The following is a 20,087-nucleotide window of genomic DNA, read 5'->3' on the forward strand; positions in this document are numbered from 1 at the left end:
AAATCAAAGGTTGATTTGCTCTAGGACTAATAATACGTATTACAATGGAAACAATGTTTTACACTGTCTATATATGTGAGGGAAATAGATGGCTCGTGTCATGCTTTCGTACAGCAATACAATTTGATGTTGATGACATTTGCTTGTCAGACAAACTGGTAACTTGCGACAGACCAACACCTTCTGGTACTTCCCACTATCCGTACTAGTCGCAAAACTTACGGAAGAGGATAGTGAAAATGGCTACCGAGACAAACGACACCGATTTAGCAGTGGGGCTAAGCCCTGTTTCTAAAGAAGAGGTAAGAGGTCTGAACCCTCATGAAAGTAGCAGTCTGAACTGCAAGTGCCCATAGAATAAATACGTATTCATGAGGATTGATTTTTGTTGTGTGATCAGTAGCTAACTTTGTTAGCAGCTTACGGCGGGCCGTGTAACTAACCTAGCCTAGCTAGGTAGCCTAGCTGCCGCGCTTCTCACATGGAAAATATACGCTTCACATGGCGAGAACGCAGTTGTAGCTTTGTAGCTAAGCTAACGTTGTTACCGTTTCTTGTAGCTACTTAGCTGTCAAATAACCACCGTTAGCTAAATCGCCCACAGTCTACCTGTTTCACTTTGCTACATTTTGGCACGGCAGTGGTGCATAGCCTAGCTCACAACTTATTGTAGATATGTGTATAGCTACGTTTAGCGTTAGCTAGCTAGCTAATGAGAGATGATGGTGTTACCCAATTAAAATGAGTTGGTCAAAGACTTCGATGATGGAGATAATAGCCAAGCCAACTTTCTATACACATTCACTCACAGTTGGTCTCCTGGTCCGTTGTTGGAAAGTATAGCTAGCAGCTTGCCAAGAGGGAAAGCAAAGGCTAACTTAATGTCAACTCGCTAGCTGTAAGAGGCATTTCATTTGGGTACTCTATTTTGATTAGCTCGCGGAGCAATGCCTGGATAGACGAGGTTAGGGCTGTATCTTTTCCATCCTGTTCCCACTCCATCTCCTTCAGGGATAAGTACAGTCCAGTGAGACTTGCAGGGAAAACACTCAGGTGGTGTCCTGCTAGGGCTGCTGATCAAGCAAATTGGATTTTTGAAACTGAACTAGAGGCAGCTGTGTTTGGCTGGCTGGGAGCATTGCCTCTGTCTATATGGCACTTGCCAAGTTATATGGTGTTATTTTGACTGTGGTGTGAAATCTTGTTGTGCCAGCTCAAACAGTCTTGACCTGTGTCTGATGTCTATTTCTGTGCACCAATGTCAGACACATTTACCTCCCTGTTCATCAGTAGTCATATTCGGCTATCTGCTGTTTTACATTGCTTTGGTGTTCAAAGAGCTGGCAGTATGCCCTACCAGCTAAGAGGCCATTTGTTATGCAACCTTGTGCTGATTACAGAACACAGATTAACAACCCAAGTTGCACTACGTTGAAGATCATTTTAAGTCAAAGCAAATCAGGGTCTGTGCAACCAGCCTATCATGTGAGAGCATCCCCCTATTTAAAGCAGTGGTCCCTCTGCTTTGTTGTCTCAGCCCCCCAGCACCAGTGTGATGGACCAGCCCAGGAGGAGTAGCAGCGAAAGCCCGTCAGAGAGAGACGAGAGAAATGTGGCACAGCAGAAGACCAACGGTGAGTTTGACACTCTTGTCTCCTCCAGTAGGAAAACAAAGGCTTGTTCTTCCACCTGTGAATGAATGGCCCTGCATGTCCTCATGCAGGTCGCAATGTACCCTGTGAAGCAATTGTGTAATATATTACGCCTTTAATTTATTCTGTTTATTTGCGTATTTGCTTGCTTGAATATGATCCATTATGTGACCATGCCTCCCATAGAGAGCTTGAGGTTTAGGTGGTGGATTTGGTGGGATTTAATTGTAATCCTTTGGAGAATTAGTTTTAGTGTTAAGACATTAGAAATACACCTTATTACACTAAATACACCTTATAATACACCTCTAACACTAAGACTCATCAGCAGCACTAAGAGTCATCAGTTCCTGTTTCAAGGAAACCACTATATATATATATATATATATATATATATATAGCAGCCTTGTTAAGGCCTTGGATCTCTTCCAGTACCCACCCCTATCTCTGTTGTTTATCTGATCAAATACTCCCAGCCTGGCTCTCTCGTGCTCATCAATGTCACTTTCAGCCTTAGTGGCTCTGTGAGGCTCGGTTAGTGTCTAGATAATGTTTTCAATCATCCCTTCAGCTGACCTGGTGCAAATCCCAAGGAGAGGTGAGGGCAGATGCAGCAGCAGCAGCAACAGCAGCCTCCTGCCTTCCACCCAAGGGCATCTGAAATGTGCCAGGGAGCAGAATAGGCCCCTGCTGTACTGATAGGCTTATGGACCCGTGAAACCCATTTATTCTTTCTTTGGCCTTACCCTCTGAAGCTGTTGCACGTAGGGCAATGTGACGTTTCCATCCACTTAGCTTGAACCCCTTGTGTTAGGAATGGTGGGATTGAAAAGCGCAGTTTGAACTCTCCAGCAAAATCCCCCAGTTTGTACTCCAGGGCTGTGTTCAGTTGACACAAGCATTTGAAAATGTTTCAAGATGGAAACTGAACAAATGTAAGTAGTTTCCTAGGTTTCACTCACATTTTCTTCCTACTGCATACCTACCTACTGAACTCAGCCATGGTCAGTATGAGTGTTGAACACCATGAGTTTCACTCTCATCACCAACTGCTGGCATATTTTTCATAATGTGTAGGAGAGCAGCAGGTAGCTAAATTGCACCTCACATTTTATGACATTCAGACTTGAGAAGATGAGATCCTGCTCAACGCCAGTAAAGCTGAAGGAACTGGCAGGACACCCACTGACATGGTATACATAAATCACAGTATGATGGTAGTGCAGCACAGTGCTTCATGGGAATTGCCAACCGAAAATAGTTCAAAATGTTGAATAATCTCAAAGAGAGACTGGGTGCCAAAAGGTCACATCAAGTTTTTTTTTTTATTCCATTCCATGTCTAACAATAGTGGACAGGACAAATAGTCAATGTTTTGGCAGTAGCCTTTTTTGAAATCTAGCATGTTTGCCATCCAGTCTCTCTTTTTGATTATTTAATAAATAAATCACAAACAAAGTGCTGATTGCGTCACACTGCAGCATCAGAAGTGGCGTGCTGCTGTGTGCTAGCAGCCTGAAGTGGATAATGCTGGAACGGTTGGAGACCTTTTGGCTCAGATTTAGTAGTGATTGCACTTGCCTCCCGGCACCCCTCACTGTTAAGATTAGGGATGTAGGCAATTCTCAATTTTCCCCACCAGCTGTGTTCTAATTGTGCCTCACTGTTGGCACAGACAGAACTTGAAGTACTAAATTGCTACTCGCGATATTCAACTTTAAGCGATCGCACCTCAGCAGTTCATTCTCGAGTGGACTCTCAAATGTGCACCTGCACAACACATTAATATGGCAGAAGAGCAGAGCAGAGCAGTGTTTGCACTCTGCATTCTCTGAATGTATTTGTATAGTTGTTTTTTTCCGTTCCAAATATCTTATCAGTATGTGTAATTATCTGCTACTTCGGCCATAAGGCCTATATTACGTAATCACAGTGATTCAATCATACGAATGCACCTTAGTTAACCAGGGGCTTTATTTAGAGTCTTGTTTCCATCTGTCAGCGAACAGACAGGATGGCCCTGACTAGTGTGGCAGGTGATGAGTCAGTGGGCCAACAGGGATCTCAGCAGGCCACAGTACACCTCATCAATTATTACACAGGAGAGGTTCTGTGCTCACAAGCACAGGCAGCTCTCACGATGTCACTCAGTGTTTTAAAGTGCAGTCTTTTTTTAGGTTGTCGCCCCTTTTTCTTTATGGTTTGCTCGCTTGTAGTCATGACGGTGTCACGGTGTCACTGGTGAAAACATAGATGGTGTCACTGTAGCAGGTTATAACACAGAAGGCATTTGTCCATAGCCTACGTTCTTGTCATCGCCGATTGGACATGTTCAACGATATACAAGTGTGATAGTCATGGCAAAGTTATCTTCAACCAGTGTCATAGGACTCATGCATAGTAAAAAGCCACATTAGGCTATAATCATGTGTGTCTGTCTGCCTGCAGTGGATGCTCCAGAAGAGGGGGAAGACAGCCCTGCAGCCAGCCCAGGAGGCGAGGGCCCCAGAGCAGCCAGTCCAGGAGGCAAGGACCCCAGACCAGCCAGTCCGGGAGGTGACGACCCCAAACCAGCAGCCAGCCCAGGATCTTCGTCCAAGGCCAGCGGCAGCAAGGAGGAGTCCAGCGGCTCTGACAGTGACAGCAGCGACGAGGACAGTGACGAGGGGGTGGTCCGCAGGATGAGGAGCCATGTGGCCCACGTTAGGGTGAGGGACTCACAGGGGTGGTGTGTTCAGTGTTCAGAACGCTGCAGATAGAAATGTAATTCATAGAACAGACATGACTCCCCCGTCCACATACCGGTCTACACCAATTTCTATCTGAAGGTTTTGTAATGTTGCGATGGTGAACAGGCCCCAGCTAAGCAGTGGGGTTGGAGTACTGGAGTAAGGTGATGTTTACCCCATAGATGCTGATCTTGAGTCAGTTTTGCATGACAAGTTTTGCATAATTCATCCCTGATGATGAAGGTTAGGATTTGGGGAGGATAAGCTGATCTTGGATATGTGCCTAGGGGCAACTTCACCTCAGAGCAGGAATGCTGCTGTTAAACATGGAATGAAGCCAGTTTCTGTGGGTCTTTACATAATATCCAGCTTAGCCACCTGTGCACTGACCAGACTGGAAGATTCTAACTTTTTTTCATTTTTTTTGTCTGTTCAGCGTGGTTCTGACGATGAGAATAAGAACAAACGCAGGAGCGAGTCCCCTGACCACAGGTGGGTACACACAGATCTTTAGATGAGAGCAATAATATACAAGATACAAGATACAAGAAATTATTATAATATACAAGAAAAATAACATATGCACATCCAGAGACTTTGAATAATAATAAGACTGATGAAGAAATCAGTCGGAACCACAGAATGATATAGAACACAGTAATTTTATATATATATATTTCTTTTTTGATAAACCAGCTTGGGAGCATGAGGCACAGCCAGTTTTCTTTTTATTTGAAGCTATTTTGATATAAGTCAGCATCCCTCACTCACCATCTCCTCCAAAGGTTTCTGTAGATCTGGAGAATTGAGCATTAAGGCTTCCGTCATTCCCTAGGTCCTCCCAGCCCGTTTATTCTGTCATTTGTTCAACCAATGCTGTTTTTCTTCACTCCAGGGATGACGATGGCCGCAGATCCCGCTCCCGCTCCAGAAGTCAGGACAGGGATCGCTGTTACGAGAGGGGACGTTATGGCCGGTAAGAGAAAAACAAGGAATCTTTCACTGTCCTTATAAAGGTTACAGACCTAAATGTCGGCATTAGAGCCTGCAGACTTAGACTGCAGCCAGGGAAATTCTTTTCAATATGAACCGTTTGAGGAGAGGTACGTGCCTACCTCATCGATACTGGGATTGCTTAACTCATTATCTGGAGTAGTGGACCATGTTTGAACAAGTCCTAGTGGCTTCACTGGTAAAAAAAAATCAGTATCATATTGAAATATTGACCAAAATATACTATTCAGTATCCCAAAATACAAGGAGACGTATCGAAGGTCTGTAGTTCACCTTCAAGTGTGTGATTCTGAGTATGTTTGTATACAATATTGCCGTCCCTCACAGGTCAAGGGAGCGTGAGCGTGACAGAGACAGATACGACCGTGAGAGGGAGAGGGACCGCTATGAGCGACGGTCAAGCCGGGAACGAGATGCAGACTTCCGGAGGAGGGGGCGGTCGCCCTCCCCAGGCCAGAAAGACCCCACGGCTGAAGAGCCTCCAGTGAAGAAGAAGAAGGAGGAAATAGACCCGATCCTGACCCGTACCGGAGGAGCCTACATCCCCCCTGCTAAACTCCGCATGATGCAGGCTCAGATCACTGACAAGAGCAGGTGAGACCATCTCATTATCCCTGATGAGTCATTCATCGTAACTAAGGTTCGGAGAAATGGTTAAAGACTTTTTTTAGCATTGAAAACGACGAAGACCTAAATGTTTGAAACGTTAAAATAAACTACATGGGAGTATATGACATGTATATGATGTGTTCAGGTGTCTCCTTCCTTTGACAATTTTTGTACCCTGGCCCTGAGTTGGATGTGCGCACAGTATTTGTTTTTCTTTTGTTTCTTTGTTTTGAACTAAACTGACTTGGAGGTCCATTTATCTAGAGTCAGACTTTAACAGGTTAACTGGGGGAAAAAATAGTGGAATTGACTGTAATCAGAGTGAAATACGACCGTACCATTTCCTATAAACGAATGAAATATGACCAAGCTCAAATGTTTAGGTTATTCTAAGACTCTTTTGGGGAAATCGATGAAGAGCACAATAGGTTATATTTGGTTCTAGTCTTAGGTGTCAGAGGTTCTAAAATTAGATTGTCGCTCTCGAGCAGAGTTTGGTTGTCGGGTGCAGAGGTTGTTTTCACTCGCCTTCCTGTAATCCCCTGGACCAAATATCAAGTTGAGTCAAATCGAGTCTCTCCTTGATTCCTCTACCCTCGCCTCCTCATTAACTCGCCGGAGGAGAAGTCTGAGGTTCGTCCCCAAGGACATTTTCCTCCAATGCATTTTGAGGAGACGGCTATAGAGTGAGGAACCTAGGGATTCAGGAAAGACTTTGGAGATTGATCCCTGAAATGGCCTGTTGGGGCCCTGAGGCATGTACTGATACAGGAGGGTGATGAGGAGAATAAGCATCTGGATCTCAGAGGAGACCACTGTGGGAGATGAGAAGGATAGTGGTGTATGACTCCAGAATTTTTGGAGTCAACCCCCGACCCAGACTGCTTCCGATCCCGACCCAGACTGCTTTCAGAGTTGAAACTCTGAAATTGCAAACTGTCCTCAAATGCTGATTTTTGTTGTCTCAGACATAAATTAGCAGTTGGAATTTGGAGGCACATTCACTAGAGTTTTTATTGAAGCTTTATCAATCCAGGTTAGTCTAATTGAGATAATCTCAAGCATGGCTGTTCTATATGGTATATTTAGAGTGTTGTGAAGCATAGCCCCCTCCAGAATATGCCCCTGCATAAAGTAGCGCCAGTGCTGCTGATCTGCCACACACACACACACACACACACACACACACACACACACACACACACACACTAAACCAAGGGCAGGGTGTAGAGGGCTGTAGGTCTCTGAGGGTTCCATATGTAAATAATGCCTTTAAAAGTACTACATTAACCAGGATCTACAGTTGTACCCCGGAGGACAGATCAGCCGTTTTAAGACCTGCTCTGTCGAGTAAGTTGATATTAGATCAAATGTTGAGATATTGTACACTCTGGCATTTTGAAAATATTGCTTTGGAATGCAGAAATGACGTTCGGCACCAGTGAGAAGTGCACTGTAGAAATGCACCGCGGGCATGTCGAATCCATCACTTTCAGTGCTAACATGTCAACCGTTCTGAAATTGACCGAGTCGACATGGACTGATTCAGTCAGAGCGTCAACCTGAGCATGTATCAGAACTCTCTTCCTGTGTGTGTTTCCTACAGCCTGGCGTACCAGCGTATGAGCTGGGAGGCTCTGAAGAAGTCCATCAACGGTCTCATCAACAAGGTCAACGTGTCCAACATCGCCTGGGTCATCCAGGAGCTGCTGCAGGAGAACATTGTCAGGGGCAGGTAATGGCCAGAGCCCGTAGATGGAGTAGTAGGTAGAGCTTAGCTCAATTGCAGATCTCTAATGTGTGTGTGTGTTTCCTCTACAGAGGCCCCCTGGCCAGGTCTATCTTGCAGGCCCAAAGCGCCTCTCCCATCTTCACCCACGTCTACGCCGCAGTGATGGCCATCATCAACTCCAAGTTCCCCCAGATCGGAGAGCTCATCCTCAAAAGGCTCATCCTCAACTTCCGCAAGGGCTATAGGAGGAACGACAAGGTGACTGTCTCTCTCTCTCTCTCTCGCCTCCTCTCTCTCCTGCCGCAGCTGCCTTGTATAATTTCAGATGATGTTGATGAAGAGAATGTTGTTGTTCAAATGTCTGTATTGTTGTTTTTCCAGCAACAATGTCTCACGGCATCAAAGTTTGTGGCACATCTCATCAACCAGAATGTGGTAAGTCTGTTTTCCGTTATGAATCTGTAATTTCCCTGAGGCACCACCAGGGGTATGCATGTTCCTTAGCTCTGCTTACACAACCTCCCTCCCTCTCTCACTCCTTTCCTTCCTCCTTCCCTTCCTCATTACCTCCTTCTTTCCATACCTATCTCCTTCTGTCCTTCCCCTCCATTCCTTCCCAGGCCCACGAGGTGCTGTGTCTGGAGATGTTGACCCTGCTGCTGGAGAGACCCACAGATGACAGTGTGGAGGTCACCATCAGCTTCCTCAAGGAGTGTGGACTCAAACTCACAGAAGTCTCCCCCAGGGGCATCAACGGTACATTGAAGTCGTTGTTCATTCATATTACACATTCATATTACACATTCATATTACACATTCATATTACACATTCGGCACTAAATGACTTGCCCTGGTGGTCTTTATTTATTCACTTTTGTCAGATGTAAAATGGAGCTCTGGAAGTGCCTTTATGTACAACATTGTTGTATGTTGTACTGTACTGTTCAATGCATGCAAATGAATGTGTCAAATAATAAGGGATGGGTCATTTATGCAAATTAATAAACACAATTTAATTTATTTATGTATTAATTTATTCACACAGCCGAGGCATTAGGGAACAAGAAGCACCTGCTCTTGTCGTTGAAACATTTCACTTTTATAGTTCATTTTTTATAAAGACTATAAATGTTAAGCAATACAAAGTAAGACATCCCACTCACTTTCTTCCTCTATCTACATTCCAAACACGTCTGTTTTCAGCCATTTTCGAGCGCCTGCGGAACATCCTCCACGAGTCAGAGATCGACAAGCGCGTCCAGTACATGATTGAAGTGATGTTCGCCATCCGGAAGGACGGCTTCAAAGACCACCCCATCGTCCCCGAGGGGCTGGACCTGGTGGAGGAGGAAGACCAGTTCACTCACATGCTCCCCCTGGAGGACGACTACAACCAGGAGGACATCCTGAGTAAGCCACTAAAAACCCAATCCACTGCAGGCGGAACTAGTCAATCACAGAGGTCATACTCCCTCCTCTTAAGACCTGACCAGACAACCACAGTACAGAATGTAAGGCCTAACTAGCTTACGACAGAGTTCACCTACAGTGCAACAACTCCCCCCACTTCAGACCTAACCAGCCAAGCAGTTCCACCCATTAAACAGAACTCCACATATACTCATTATTAAAATAAGGTTCCATATTCTTTATTAAGTCCTAGACTACAGGAGTTTTACCTCAGACTGTTATAGTGGCCTGTTAGATGGTTCAGTCACCAGAGCCCAGTATTTCCAAACTTTTAATCTGGATCAGAATGATTTATTTTTTTGCTATTCATTGTCATGATCAAGCTAGCCGATTTTCCCCTATACTACTCAAAATCTGCCAGATAGATCTGATCCTGAGTTGCAAAAAAAAAAGAATCTGGATCGTTCTGATCTAGATTTAAAGCTTTGAAATACTGGGCCCAGGGGATAGAGAGGATAAAATACCCAGTTCAATTACTCTCTCAAATCACCTGCTAACCCCCGCCTCCCAGCCCACTCTCACACACACACCTCACCTCTTCAGGTCCCTAAAGGTGAAGGGCTAATTATGCTAACTGACAGCACAGCGGGAAGCTTGACTTTTTTCTCTGTAGCCATCCCAGGGTGGATGTCTCTCCATACTAGACAAATCTCAGCTCAGCAGAAGTAATGGGGTGTTAGATTCTCTGCGTTGGTATTAAGCACTGTGTCAGTATTTTATTTATTTGTTTGTTCAATTTACGGATAAGCATCACGTACAAAAGGCTCTAATTGAAAACTCTTTACCAAGCGTCCCTTCAGGGTAAGAGAGAAGCCATCATCACATTAAAAGCTTTTCGAGTTATGAATTACGCCTCGTACACAGTCAGGGTGTTTTTTTTAACGGGTGCTTGCCTCTGATTACATCTCATTTGAAACGGCTTGATTGCTGTAAAAAATTGTAATCGCAGACAAATGGTCTCTATTAAAAGACAAACACTTGTTTCTGCAGATGTCTTCAAGATGGATCCTGACTTCCTAGAGAATGAAGAGAAGTACAAAACAATTAAAAGGGGTAAGTTGTTGGACCACACAGGCAATTAACTGGCTGAGCCCAACCAAGCAGGACTTATTACAGCCTTTGTAATGTTGTGGAGGTGATTAGCCTAGCGGTTATGCTGTGTTGTAGGCAGCTACCACAGTGCTGTAATGCAAATTCTGCTCCACTCTGCTCCATGCTATGATAATGATAGTGGTTGTTATGGTGTTCAGTGATATTGATGGTGGTTGTTATGGTGTTCAGTGATATTGATGGTTAATATGTTGGAGCTTTACATCCATCTGATGGTAAAATACTGTGAAGATTTTAGATTAAAAAAATGTTGGGGGGGAGTAATTGTATTTTTGAAGATCTAGGATTTGCCTTAATAGATTGGTCTTTATCTGTCTGATGGATGTCTCTTTCATCTCCAGAGATTCTCGATGAGGGCAGCAGTGACTCTGGTGATGATGCAGGCGGAAGTGATGACGATGATGACGACGATGATGAGGAGAAGCAGGCGGAGGGGGGAGATGGTACGCACCGCCCCACACTGCCGTCACTGCAGCATCTCACCATAGAATTATTTTATTCAGTGTATGATATTTCAGTTGTCAAGGCAAAATAAGTAATTGATTTATAGGGAACACTACCTTCACAAAATACCGTGTAATCTTAATTGGAGTACCTAATGCTCCCTCTTTCTATTCAAGGATTCATCGTACGATGATATATGTTCCATTTAACAGATACTTTTATCCATAGTGACTTACAGAACAGTATGTATGTATGTGGTCCCCAGTGGGAATCGAATCTACCCCCTAAGTGTTGCCAGTGCCACATATGCCTGATTCACGGTTAGCATGGAATCGACAGAAATCACTGCTCAGGAATGTTGAAGCACTGACCAGAATAGAAAGGCTTTGATAGGGTTCATAGATGTGTGTGTGTGTGTGTGTGTGTTTTGTGAGAGGGGGCACTCGGGGACAACGGTGGCTCAGACACAGGCATGCTGTCCTCATTGGTCCCCGAGGTTATCTTTCTGTCATCTCACTCCCAGAGGCACTGAAACTGCCAAGGAAATGCATCACATCCCGGGACAGCTGAAGTGGAGCACACCAAGACCATTAAGAAGCGGGGGGGGGGGGAGCGGGGGGGACATACCAAGGCCAAATCTCGCCTGCCGCCTCAAAACGCATCGGAGGAGAAGGTCCAAGGGGAGGAACCTTGGGATCTCCTCTAATGCTTTTGAGAAAGGAGGCATAAAACGAGAGAGGACAGTGAGAAAAGACTATTAGGATTCAGCCCGTGACCGTTAGCTAGTAAGGCAGTCTGTTCTCTCCCTGACCGTTGTTGACAGTGTCTCCGTGTTCCCAGTGGATGTCAATACGGATCTCTGTCATACCTTTACCTCTCACTGCTCCCCGTCTAGATGACCTGACAGTGCACTGACACTACTCTATTTATTAAACATCATGGCAGCTGCATTCACCCTGTATGACTCTAGTGGTCAGAGTAGGGAGGTATCCGTCCAGGGGCGCCTGGATGAAATGGCCGTGCGTGCGTGTCGTTGTCCTCTACCAGGGCTCAGCTAATTGTTAATGGTCTCAGCAGGGCAGCAGCCCACACGAACAGCAGGTGAACAACAGAAATAACTCTTCCCTCAACGACGACACACTGACCTGTCTGGAGGCAAACCAGTCGGACAAACACCTGACTCTGTGTATCACCATTCACCCTCCCCATGCTGACCATTGAGTGTTTTCCCTTTTTCTTTTTTCTTTTTTTTCTATCACAGAACAAGAAAAACTCACCATTATCGACCAGACGGAAGTGAACCTAGTAGCCTTCCGACGACTCATCTATCTGGCCATCCAATCGAGGTTCGTACACTACACACTAAACGCTAACACACTACACACTACACAGAGTCCACACTCTATAAGTCTCTGTTCTGAGTCAACTGGAGCTGCCAATCGAATGGGACAGGTGCCCAAAATCCAGGGGTGTTTTTTTTTTCCAGAAACGGGGCCGGCATTTCCTCTGGGCTTTCAATAAAAAGCCAACACAGATGGCTAAAGCCACATCGCGTCCAAGGCAGAGAGAGATGGAGACCAGTCTCCAAAGATGACGGCTATTTAAAGCTATATTTGAAGAACTTGGATACACAACTTCTCTCTTCATTTCAGGATATTTTGGTCTGAATTGACTATGTTCTGAGCTCTGAGGCAGATTAGACAGGACTGAGGATAGGGGGAAGGATTGGTGGAGGGACAGACCAATTATCAGGAGAGACAGGAATCTTAAACTTGGTTGTAGTTAATCGAGTAAATCTACAGCAGTTGATGACCGTGGGGGAAACCACATCAGTGGCAAGTGAAGCATTCATTAAGTAGTGAAGTATTTATCAAGTAGTAAAGTATTCATACTCAGCCTCTGGTCCACACTTATTACCACCAGATAGAGAACCACCTCAGATCTGAAATGCTTCAGTTGCATCATCCTCCGGTCAGCCAGCATTTTTTTTAATTTATTTATTTTATTTTATTTTCTCCTCTTTATTTTGTTAATCTCCTCTTAGAGATTAGGGCAGCTATTGTGGTGTATACTCTTCCTAGATCCTTCTCCTCCTCCAAAGCCAGAGTTGGTCTTTTCCCTACTGATGTAGATGGAACCGTAGTGAGTGCAGATCCGTTCTCTATTAAAGCCACTGCCTGAGGGCCCAGACCATCCACTCACTGGCCAGTCAGATGTTAATGATGTTGAAAGCTTCGCTTACTCATTCAAGTACCTCTGAGATAAAATGGTCTATGGTCCTTTAATGATCCTTTCTTAACCTTTCAGACTGAGAGTCCTCTAGAAGACTGGATTTCTATTTGTATACATGCATAGTGTATTCATCTTTTGTATCTGTATCACTTATGGGTTTTTTATTACATGTTAATGTAAAAGTATTAGCTATAATGTGATGGAAAACATTTTCTATCTTGGGTATGTCCTAGCTGGTATTTTTAGAGTGCTGTGTGAATTTCTTCAGCTGGAATGCCAGAGACACTGAGTCAGATGTGTTGAGGCCTCAACTGTGTGTGTGTGTGTGTGTGTGTGTGTGTGTGTGTGTGTGCGGGTGTTGGTAAGCCGTTTCAGCAGTTAGCACCCAGATGCAGAGTACTGCTAGCCATGTCCTAATGAAACGCCAGGTCCTCGGTGTTCCCACAGCTCTCCATCATGTTTTCACTATGCTGTCTTGCTGCCAGTCTTTCAGTTGTGTTGGATGGAAGTTTGGAAACATTTCACAGTCTATTTTTTTTTTTTTTATAAATATGTTTTGAGGACATTTCTGCTTCATTGGGATAGAGACAGTAGAGATTGACAGGAAGGATGGGTGAGAGAGGCCGGCATGCAAGGTATGTCGAGGGTCGGAATCGAACCAGGAACCGAACCGGGAACCTTGCGATTATGTGGTATGCGCATTAGTGTGCTACGCCACAAAGTGCCCCACAGACAGTCTCTGACAGGAGACAGACCTGTTCACAGTCTTGAAATGAGTGTGGATGATGACTCAAGGAAAAAGTAAACATTGACTTAATGTGTCTGCATTAGTCAGTGTCCCAGTATAAGTAGCTTTAAAGGAGTACTTTACTCGAAAATATTATTCTTGAAATTATTTATTTTAGTTATTATTGTGTCAAGACGTATCATTTCACTTTTCCAGGAAGTAAATACAAGCTAGTCATTAGGATGTCTATGCAGCTTGTATGCAAAATATAGTTGGCATCACAGCCTACTTATGGTGGACTGATGAGAAATATGTTCATGGTTTTTGAGTACTTAACCAGTAGCATTGGTAATTTACAGTCATTAAAGATAATGTCCCCATTACCATATGATATTCATGAGTCATTCTCACTTTATCTTGTCAGTTTGTGTTTGGCTCCAAACCCCGAACACCTACTTCTAAAACAAACTTGGTAAAGGAAAGTGGAGCGATCAGTTGCTACTACTACTACAACTACTACTACTACAACTACTACTACTACAACTACTACAACTACTACTACTACTACAACTACTACTACTACTACAACTACTGTATTATTCTGCTCTAGTCCACATAGGTTGATAAAGCTGTTCGGAAGGGACACGTGCAATAACATTTTGTATCCATTTTGCCTCCTACTATTAAAGATAATGATGTATTTCTTTTTTTGTTGTGCTGAAAGTAGGTGGTAATGACTTATGTGGTATGTTTCTCTTTTTAACAGTTTGGACTTTGAGGAGTGCGCCCACAAGCTGATCAAGATGGACTTTCCTGACAGCCAAACGGTAAGCTACAACAAGCAGATCTCTGTGATGTGTACGTTTGGACCAGTGCGAACATTAGCCGCTGTTGAGGCGACCTTAAAGGGCCACTTCAGCACATTTTAACTGAATATTCATTATCTCTAGTCTCCCCTCCAGTGCTGTTTATTCTAACCCCGAGCTCCGTCTAAATATTTATTTCCAGTGTTCCAGGGTGGTTGGAGACACGGTTGTCACTAGGGAAACATTTGTCAAGTTAATGTCCTTGTTTTGCGGCTTTGGAATGGCAAATAAAGCCTGTAATTTAGACACCGGGAGTTCCCTCCAATGATTCAACAGGTCAACTGCTTGTTTCCCCTTCGGTGTCCCATTTTGAGCTTTGTACATTATCATAAGCTTCCTATCCTTTAGTCTTCAGTAGGAATGAGTGTATTTAGAAGCAATCTCACCTCATATAGGCTCCAGCTGATTTTCTAACCTACAGATTTTATGTAACAAAATATGCTGCCCTGCTTGTGGTTTATATAACATACCTTATGTTCCCTTAAAAAGCTGTGGTGATGGGTCATGTTCTCTCCAGGAGCCTTCCCACACTATGTTTCTGTGAGTGGGATTGTTATTTTTTCTCTGGCTCTCAAATATTCTCTGTATGGCAGTGGATGCAGACATTAAGAAGGGCACTTGTTTGTTATTTATTCGGCACTTATTTGTTACAAATATCTGTGTCATCATCTGCTATGATTTGCTGTATATGAAGGCCCTTGTAAAATTACAAAATATATATATATAATAATATTGTAAGAAATTTGAACATACTATACAGAAAGTGAAGGTCTTTTCTTTTTTTTCTTTTTTTTTTAAGGAGGTGGGGGATGGTTTGAAAATAAAGCCGGTTGTGACATGGTTGATGGTTTAAAAAGCATCTTTCATCCATCTGTCTTTCTCCCTCTCTGAAAGGAACCAGTGAGGTGTGCATCATGAGTACTCTTCTGTGCCATATCGCCCAGGGGGGGCCGGTTGTATAACACCGTATCGAGTGGCTGTTCTTGAGCGTAGTACTGCGTTCAGCCAGCTTTAAGACCCAAATAATTCATCGGATTTTGCCATGCTGGCCTTGTAGTTCTCTGGCATCGCATGAGTGGTAGATGGAGCTCACTGGACCGGTGGTGTGTGTGTAACTCAGGTTCCTTACCCTGAAAATTGTAGGTGTGATGAAGTTAACTATCCCTGTAAGCTTGCTTACATTTGTCTATTGAGGCCAACATATGGCCTTTTAATGAGCAAGTCCTCTGAACTTATGCTTGTGTGTTCCTCATCAGCATGCCCTTACAGCAGAAATGCATCATTATGAGACATTTAGAAGTCAGGTGTCGCCACGTTTTTCTGCTTCCTCGTGGCTGTGATCCTGACCGTGGTTGTTGCGGTAGGCAGGCCAGTGCTCAGCCTTTTTTTTTATTTTATTTTTTTATTTATCCGTTGTGTTATTTGCAGCGACGACCTGGGGAGTTGAAGGGGAGAGGAATGAGTATTAGTTATCCTATAGCACCTGGATGGAGAGTTAGACTCCCTCTTCTTCTTCTTTTTCTCCCTTTTTCCTTTTCACTTATTGGGACAGCCGAAAAGCTGAGAGGGAAGCAGAGGGAGAGGGCTCACGGGCCAGTCTGCCCGGTCCCAGCAGTAATGCCTCGTTGTCGGGCGTGATACCACTTAGCCATGGCCCTGGCACTCTGCCTCATTTCTTAATGTTCAATGTAAACACACGCAATCGTGTGTTAACGTCGATTTAAGTTTGTTTTTCTTGTATAACACTATCAGGCTCTATGAAGCCTATGCCCAGAATTGCGTTGACGGCTAAATGCTGTTCAAGCAAATGTGCATGTGGAAGTAATGTTGCATGAAACTTCTGTTGTGAAGATTGTTTTGTTTGAGTTGGTTAAATGCTGTCATGGTGGCTTCACTGGGGAGTTACATGGGGGCGAAGCTGAAGCTGAGGAGGAGGGTGTGCGTGCTTGTGTGTGCACCGTAGGATGGCGTCAGTGTGTATCAGCAGCACGTGGCGGAGATCCAGACCTTCCATAAGGCCCGGAGTCGTCACACCACATATGTGCTGGCCCCCCTATCTGACACCCTCTTCCTCGTCTTTCTCTCCGTATCTATCTGTCTTTCTCTCGCCTCACTAGTTCCCTCCAGGGTTTCCGATAGCCGGTAATTCAGATGAAAATAAATCCATTTCGCAATATTCAAAATGTTGTTGATGAAAGTGTAGACTTGGGTGTTGATGAATGACCCTACTGCCCTTGTGCGACGAATATGCTTTACTTGGAAGCTGTTTCAATCTGGCCTGTAAATTCAAGCCCGATCCGGGCCTGTCGAGATGAGGCCTGAGCCCGACATCAGGCATGTCATCACCCCGAGCCTGAAAAAAGCCAGAATTTTGAGTGCCACTGTCCAGAGGATAGCAGTGCCACTGTCCAGAGAATAGCAGTACCATTGCGGGCGTGGTGGAGTGAGGAGAGGAGAAAGACGCTCGCTGAGAACAGTGGAGAGAAAGACGGCGGGAGGACTCGCCTTAGTTCAACAACCGTATTCACTGCACCTGCCCTTATAGAACACCTTATTATTCTATTGATATAACAGCCTTGGTCACCTTATTATATTTCCAGAAATGAGCCGGATCTTGCTGTTGTCGCCTGTGACGTGTAAGTGTTGATGCCCTATCAATAGCAGTCCAAAAGAGGTGGTGCTGTTATGCTATCTGTTGATATAACACCCTTGGTTCAGGGGCAGGCGAACAGAGGGTTACAGAGCAGAGGCACGTTTATAACAGTTATTTGCAGCCCTCTAACACCAATCGGAGGAATTTCAGTAATTAGGACTGGCAGAAAGAGAGAAGGTCAGAAAGCGCTCAAAACCAAACCATTTGCAAAAATGATTTGCAAACAAACAACAGAAAGATTTAAATGAACAGGTGCTGCTGCGCATCTCTCTCTCTCTCTCTCTCTGTCTCTCTTACTGTTTCACCCTCTCTCTCTTGGCCTATTACCGTGTGTGTGTGTGTGTGTGTGTGTGTGTGTGTGTGTGTATGAGAGAGAGAGCGTGCTGAAGGAATGGCTTTGACTGTAATGAGAGCTGAGGGGCTGTACATCACCCAGCGAGTGGCTCACACGCTTCTCACAAGCCTCATTAAGGACACACACATTCAACATGATTAAACCAAGCGCGCACACACACACACACACACGCAGGCAGGCAAGGCCCTAAAATACAAGGACATTGCTAACTATCACTACTCACTTGTCTTGTACTAACGCAGGCCCTGTAATGCAAGAGCATCAGAGGAGAAGAACAGAACATTCTCTCTCTATTGTCACTCGATGACTCGCGCTTCTCCAGGTCAACGAATAAATTAATTTCAATTGACAATATTTTTTTAAAGGCATTTAAATTGATGCTTCAACTGTGTGAAAACAGCAAAGCACACTCGTGGATTTCTTCTCATGATAATTAGGCCTGCTTCCTGTGATGTCGAAAAATATGACGAGTTTTGACTTTTTTTTTTTTTGTATACAGAATAAATGCGGTGTTGTACCTAAATGTAATAGATGTGGGATGGGGCTTGCCGATGCGGTTAGATGTATGAGGCTGTGTTTCTCTATGGTGTGTGTGTTTTTTATGAGGTAAAAAAAAAAGGAGACCATGGACTGCAGTGGAGCCGATTACGGTTGTTGCCCTTGTCAGAGAAGAACACGTCACGGTTGCAAATGAAGAGCACTCGAGCTCCACAGCTGTGGCTGTCATTTATTCACGCAGCACATCTGCCCCCTCTCTCCTCTACTATCGGCTCCTTTCCCTCTTTCCCATTTCCCCTCTCCCCTGCTTCTCTCCCCTCCTCTCCTTTTGTCTGCCCTCCTCTCATCTCCACTCCCCACTCTCCCCACCCCTCTTCCCCTCTCTCTCCCCTTCCCCTACCCCTCAACTGGCTAGATAAATTACAGCAAACGCAGTGCACAGCAAACAACATACTCGCTCAAGTAGTGAAATTGCCTAATGACGGCAGTACGTTGATGGTCTTTACATTCAGATTTATGCGCGCACGCGTATTTACGCTCATTGCCCATTGAAATGTCACACACAGCAGGTTAGTTACTAATGTGTACAGTATAGCAAGGCTATGGCGGTTTTAGCCTAGTTGAGGCTTTAGAGCAGATTACGATCTCCGATGTTCTGGGTTTTTTAGTTGCTCAGCCGCAGAGGCCTCAAGGTCTGTTTTTAGGAATTATATTGCTGTTGCAATTAAGTTTGCTCGATTTTTTCCCCCCCCAGGTGATGTGACTTGTTTAACAAAAACACCTTACCTTAACCCAGTGTGTGTTGTGAACCGAAAGGGGAAAAAGACAATTGAAAAGTAATTTCCTTCCCTCCATAGGGGTTAATGGACAATTTATTTTTCTGTGACAAACCTAGCATCCTCCTGTCCTCCTATTATTGATTTGAGTTTTCATCTTCCTGCGTAGCTGCAAGGAGACCCTTCTGGCGGAGGGAGGGTCGAGGACACACACACACACTCACACACACACACAGAGGACCCTGTCCCCCATGCCTAGGTGTGATGGCAGGTGCATTAACTCAGTATTGGACTCCCACTGAGGGTTGGCCGATGGAGGGGGCCTCGTCTGTTCAGCTATCTAGCGCTAAGAGCATTCAGCGGGGACAACGCTGCCTTCATACAGGATTCCGTGTGTGTGTGTGTGTGTGTGTGTGTGTGTGTGTGTGTGTTCTGTAACCTTGATGCACACGTGGTGTTATTCTGCAGGAGCACGTATTCTGTCAGAAATGTAATTGTTACTCTATGAATATAATTGACTCTAATACCCTTATGATTTCACATGGTGACGTAATCATTGCCACGAACTGTTGACCTCAAAATAGTGTTTTTGTAGTAGGACTTGATGGCACCATTTCCAGCGCTATTTGCATAGTGTTTACTCTGAGACGGTGTAGTAACGGGGGGTAATGTTCTGGTGTGTACAACTGTTGCTCTTAGGGGTAGAGGTTGTGTCAGATCCGTGTTTGTCACCGTGTCCTTCTACCAGGCTACACACGCCGTCACTAGGCCGCCTCGGTTTAGTCACCCAGCCAAAGGTAGCATACGAGAAGGGGAAAGGACAGCACGTGCTGTAGGGGAACAGATCTCGCCGCCCTCCACGGCCCTGCATTTATCCTTAAAGCCCCCTACACAGAGACACAGGTGCTGGTGGAGGACGAGAGGACCATGGGCTTAAGGCGTAATGCTGACAGGAAATCCCCCTGTTTCCTCCTAACCCAGAGCACTAGGGCGGGGGGCGGGGGTGCGAGGCTACACCCAGCTGCAATGAGGGGGCAGTGATGGAGATTCCTGGACTGGCAGCCGAGTTGACGCTACAAGGGAGACCTTAAAGGGATAGTTCACTATTTTTACTACTTTAGATAGATGGTTCCTTACCTTGAAAGTAGTTCACACAAAAAGGTTCAACATTTGTTGCCAAATAACTTCCAACCAAGTCAGTGTTGATTTCAGGTTTTGTT

General features: G+C 44.7%; 1 protein-coding gene across 1 annotated transcript in view; it reads left to right on the forward strand.

Annotated features, from left to right (window-relative positions):
- Positions 1-223: 223 nt before the first annotated feature.
- The window catches only part of cwc22 (CWC22 spliceosome associated protein homolog), a 30,212-nt gene continuing 10,348 nt past the window's right edge, over positions 224-20,087 (forward strand). The window contains exons 1-15 of the mRNA XM_083681618.1: positions 224-302; positions 1,538-1,634; positions 4,101-4,360; positions 4,818-4,873; positions 5,277-5,357; positions 5,723-5,989; positions 7,611-7,739; positions 7,826-7,994; positions 8,118-8,171; positions 8,357-8,492; positions 8,940-9,146; positions 10,197-10,259; positions 10,658-10,759; positions 12,022-12,106; positions 14,486-14,546. Of these exons, the coding sequence (XP_083537744.1) occupies positions 240-302; positions 1,538-1,634; positions 4,101-4,360; positions 4,818-4,873; positions 5,277-5,357; positions 5,723-5,989; positions 7,611-7,739; positions 7,826-7,994; positions 8,118-8,171; positions 8,357-8,492; positions 8,940-9,146; positions 10,197-10,259; positions 10,658-10,759; positions 12,022-12,106; positions 14,486-14,546 (1,830 nt within the window). The 5' untranslated portion in view covers positions 224-239. The remainder of the gene's footprint in view (positions 303-1,537; positions 1,635-4,100; positions 4,361-4,817; positions 4,874-5,276; positions 5,358-5,722; positions 5,990-7,610; positions 7,740-7,825; positions 7,995-8,117; positions 8,172-8,356; positions 8,493-8,939; positions 9,147-10,196; positions 10,260-10,657; positions 10,760-12,021; positions 12,107-14,485; positions 14,547-20,087) is intronic.

The sequence above is a fragment of the Argentina silus genome, assembly GCF_951799395.1.
Source record: "Argentina silus genome assembly, chromosome: 12".
NCBI classification, from domain to species: domain Eukaryota; kingdom Metazoa; phylum Chordata; class Actinopteri; order Argentiniformes; family Argentinidae; genus Argentina; species Argentina silus.